General features: G+C 36.8%; 1 protein-coding gene across 1 annotated transcript; it reads right to left on the bottom strand.

Annotated features, from left to right (window-relative positions):
* Window positions 1-951: 951 nt before the first annotated feature.
* LOC149408802 (periodic tryptophan protein 2 homolog) lies at window positions 952-3,895 on the bottom strand. Its single transcript, XM_089650424.1, has 5 exons — window positions 3,806-3,895; window positions 3,551-3,694; window positions 2,204-2,456; window positions 1,302-1,521; window positions 952-1,123 (listed from the first exon to the last, which is right to left on the bottom strand). Exons 1-5 carry the CDS (start codon window positions 3,809-3,811, stop codon window positions 952-954), a joined length of 795 nt encoding a protein of 264 aa, XP_089506550.1. The 5' UTR covers window positions 3,812-3,895.
* Between the last annotated feature and the right edge of the window lie 323 nt (window positions 3,896-4,218).

Raw genomic sequence — 4,218 nt, 5'->3', positions numbered from 1 at the left:
ACAGCTTTTGGTTCTTCGTACGCAAAGATTTTTACAAGACTGTTACGCAACCTACCAATATATGCTACTCTTTAAAGCTGGTTTCTTTACACGGCACTGCCTGAATTATACTGAACTTGATCATTCTTTAAGTGCAGTCATGGAATTAATACAATGTCAAGGGACTCTAGCGACGAAGACAATAATATTGTTCGTCTTCATACATATTTACAAGCATAAAAAACGATATAAAGATGATTTAAGGTTCATCCAAACAACGAAATAAATGTTAATTGGAGGACATTTGTCGCCACCAAGGAACTACATGAGAATGATGTCAAATTGACTTTTCTTTCGAACCTCAATCCACAACATGTATTCTGGTAAATTATAGTTATATAAACATGGATATTTTCCTACCTCCAGAATGAATTTAACATTCAAATCGTGTTCGAACATCATCTCTGACAAACGAGTAGTAGATGCGAATGCAAGACGTGTAGTGTGCTACCAGTACTATCAGCAGCGTGCAAGTGACGTCAAACCAATAGTCAATGCGTAACATTGTGTGCGAACACTAGCAAAATAGTATGAAGGACACTCACGAGCAGCATGTATGCTACACGACAAACTCGAGTCGCTTGTAAGTATCTCCTTGTATGAATGGCCTTATTGTTACCAATGCCATCTATAAGTAACCTCTTAAACTACTATCTAAGATATCACACCTAGTATTTTATATTTAAGAATATTCTCAGAGGAGCAAATTCCCTTCAATAAAGCTCACCCAGGTTGTACCTGGATATAATTATGGTAAAAAAATTTAAAATAAAAACACAACAGGTTAATAAAATTAATAAAAATACTAGATAGAGATTGAGAAGTAAAAAAATATATAATTTATGTTTAGTTTTTTACACAATACATAATGCCTTTTCATATATTTTTTTAATTAAGATGCAAGTAGCCTATTCAAGTAGATTCTTCATCAACATCATCTTCTTCACTCTCCGAATCAGCAGTTCCTCTTCCACTAGATTCACTTCCCGAATGGTGCTCATCTACTTCCATTTGTTCTTCATTCTGTCGATTGCGTTTCCCGAGATCCTGAATGTATTGCATTGTATACTTGTTAAAATCGCAGCTGTAAAAAAAAAGACAAATTTGTAATTAAGATCTGGGGTTCAAATGTCAATTTCACCAGTTTCACAATTTCAGAAAAATGAACATTTGATGCCTCCATTCGACAGACAAGCATTCAATCATCGAGTCAGCAAGTAATAACAAAATATTATCTGTTTAATTGTGCGGGAAGAACTCACATTTCAGACAGCTGTTGATATTTTCTAGAAAGTGTTTTTTCTAAAGCCAGAAGTGTGGGCATAGCGAACATTCCCTGCAGACGAGAATTGTGTATTGTTGTCGCATAGCTGATCCAATGCAGGTATAACTCTATGTGGCGGCTGTCCTCAAACAAAGTGGAAATCGCTTTGAGAAGCCGGTGCAAGTATTCATCGGGAAGACTTGCAATAGTAAGCTGGACTGAAATAAATTAAAAAAACTAATAAATAAACAATAATTAATTTATTTGTATTAAAAACTAAATCGGTTGCAAGTTCGATGTTACAACAAGGTGTCTGCGGGAAAAGTTGAATTGTTTATATGGGAAAATAAATAATCTTCTACAGAAAAATATTATGGGAAAAAAAGTTGGAATTTAAAAAAACTTATTTATACATTTTACTTGTACCATCATGTAAAATAATCACCTACCGAAGTCAGCGCACTTTACCCCTGGACACCCTGTATAATAATTTAGTGATATTCCATTTATAGATGGTTTTTAAGAAACAAACAGGAAAGATCTGTTCCAGAGCATGGAAAATACTAAGTAATGTGAAACAGTGTAATTTTATTTATGTAACCCTTTGCTTGTCCTTAATTACTATTGATTTATCTGCCACCAATTCATAATTAATAATTAATGAAGAATTTGACGTTTTTAGATTGTGTTACAAAGAATTCGGATATAATAAATCAGATTTAAACATTTTTAAATATTTTAAAATGTCGAGTTAGACTCGACATAAGAGTAGACGGAAGTGACAGCGACAGCACTATGTAATTCTACTATTGTTACTGATTTATTGTAATGATTCGATTTATTTTGGGATGGTTTGCAGCCATAGGTATACAAAAGTATTAACTGTTTGTGCAAACTTACTATCACTGATAGATACTCGTTCAACAGCCTCCTGAATGATTTTCATCTCATTCAGCTGCAGAGCGGCCATCAAGGCCTCCGTCCACTCCTGCTTATTGAGGGCCTCCTTCACCATCTGAGGAGTGGCATTGAGCTGAAGTTCAAACGGCTGGAACACTCCACCTGTGTTCAGGGAATACTGCATCAATCCTTCTGTTGTAGCCACTGAGAAGCTCTGACCAGTGGGAGAGAATTGTACACAGAATACTCGCACCTGAAAGGATTAAATTAAAAATAGTATAATTTACATTGCTATAAAATTAAATTTATAAGGCTGATATCGTGCAGAACAGAACTAAGAAATAAGCAGGGATTTCAATTAGGGAGGCGGGTATGGGTACCGCCGCTCCGGAACCATTTATTGGATAACCGACACATCTGTCATAGGTCACCTCAAGCAGTTCGTTTGGTGACTTAACAGGGCTTGCCGGGTTCATGGGATGAGGTTTATCCGGATCTTGGCGAGCGACGCGTCTGTCCACCAAACGCATGGTGGGCCAGATCAGGAGACTGGTTGAGGGAGAACTTTTGACCACTCCAACAGGGCTTTTTCGGAACAACGCATTCATGAATTTGTAGCAGAAGAATCCAGATTAATTCATTAATAATAAGCAGCTCGACGCTACTTAGGTACGTACTTGCTACTTAGGTACGTACTCGCAGTCGAAATCAAAACAGAGCAACCTACGTACTACAAGCACCTACTTGTCTAACGACGACAATAATATCGCAAGTCGGTCTTTCACATTATGAGAACTCGCCAGAAGGTTCAAGTCTGCCGCCTAGGCATAATTGCCACGCCGCCGAAACTTCGGGAAAGGGCCAGACCGAGCGAGTGGCCTCGATTTAGTTGCCATTTAACTACCTGCTGTTGCCACCAGCCGAACAATATAAATAAGCCCGACGCAGCGAGCATAATTATTAGTATTCAGTATTTACTATCGTCAACAGCTGCTACCTACGAGTACTACGACCTAGTTTCGCGAACATTCCATAGTATTTGTGCATAAATAAACGTGAAATATTGTGAGTGTAAATCAGCTTTCAACTTATAAATAAACACTATACCTGAGTTGGAGAGATCTTTCATTTATACACCACGATAACCACAAATTCATATGTCTGTCACTCCTGGACACACTCCTTCTCCTTCTTTTACTAAAAATACCCTCCACACAGCATCCTAAAGATGACATAGGCCCCGAGGATAATTATTTTCCTCAGGGCCTCCTATGTGGAGCTAATGTAACAAAAAAGAAAATGGCATCTAAAAGAGCCTGATTGATTCTATAATATTATTTAACAAACCTCTGGTTTAAAGTTTCTATCGGCCATGTCGCCTTGCTTCACCCCTGGTAACCTTAGTTTAACATCGCCTCCTTCTAATTCACTCCTTTTCTCCACAAGCATCAGATTTCCAAATTCCGTCAGGTTGCGCCGACTCACAAAATCCTGAAAATATTCAATATTAATTTCTAAATAAAAACATTACATGGATGTAGGTTATAACATGTTATGTTAATGTGAATTTACGGAATTTGTAAAAATAAACTGTATACTTACGCCCATTGCATCTAATGATTTGTTTAATGTGATTTGGAATTTCTTTAAAAGTACTGATTCGTTAATACTGTAAATGCAGATATTCTTGGATTGTCCTCCGGCTAAAACACATTTCCCGTCAGCCGAATAACATAGAGATGTGTCCAAATGGACAAAATTCAATTGTATCAATGTCCAAATGGACAAAGTTCAATTGTATCAATGTCCAAATGGACAAAGTTCCAATGGATGAATGTCCAAATGGACAAAGTTCAATTGTATCAATGTCCAAATGGACAAAGTTCAATTGTATCAATGTCCAAATGGACAAATTTCAATTGTATCAATGTCCAAATGGACAAAGTTCATTTGTATCAATGTCCAAATGGACAAAGTTCCAATGGATGAATGTCCAAATGGACAAAATTCAATTG

The sequence above is a fragment of the Hesperophylax consimilis genome, unplaced genomic scaffold, assembly GCF_061612785.1.
Source record: "Hesperophylax consimilis isolate HC1 unplaced genomic scaffold, BYU_Hcon_1.0 scaffold_61, whole genome shotgun sequence".
Classification (NCBI taxonomy): Eukaryota; Metazoa; Arthropoda; class Insecta; order Trichoptera; family Limnephilidae; genus Hesperophylax; species Hesperophylax consimilis.
The sequence above is the reverse complement of the archived record's forward strand: the minus strand, read 5'-3'. Positions and strand labels throughout refer to the sequence as shown.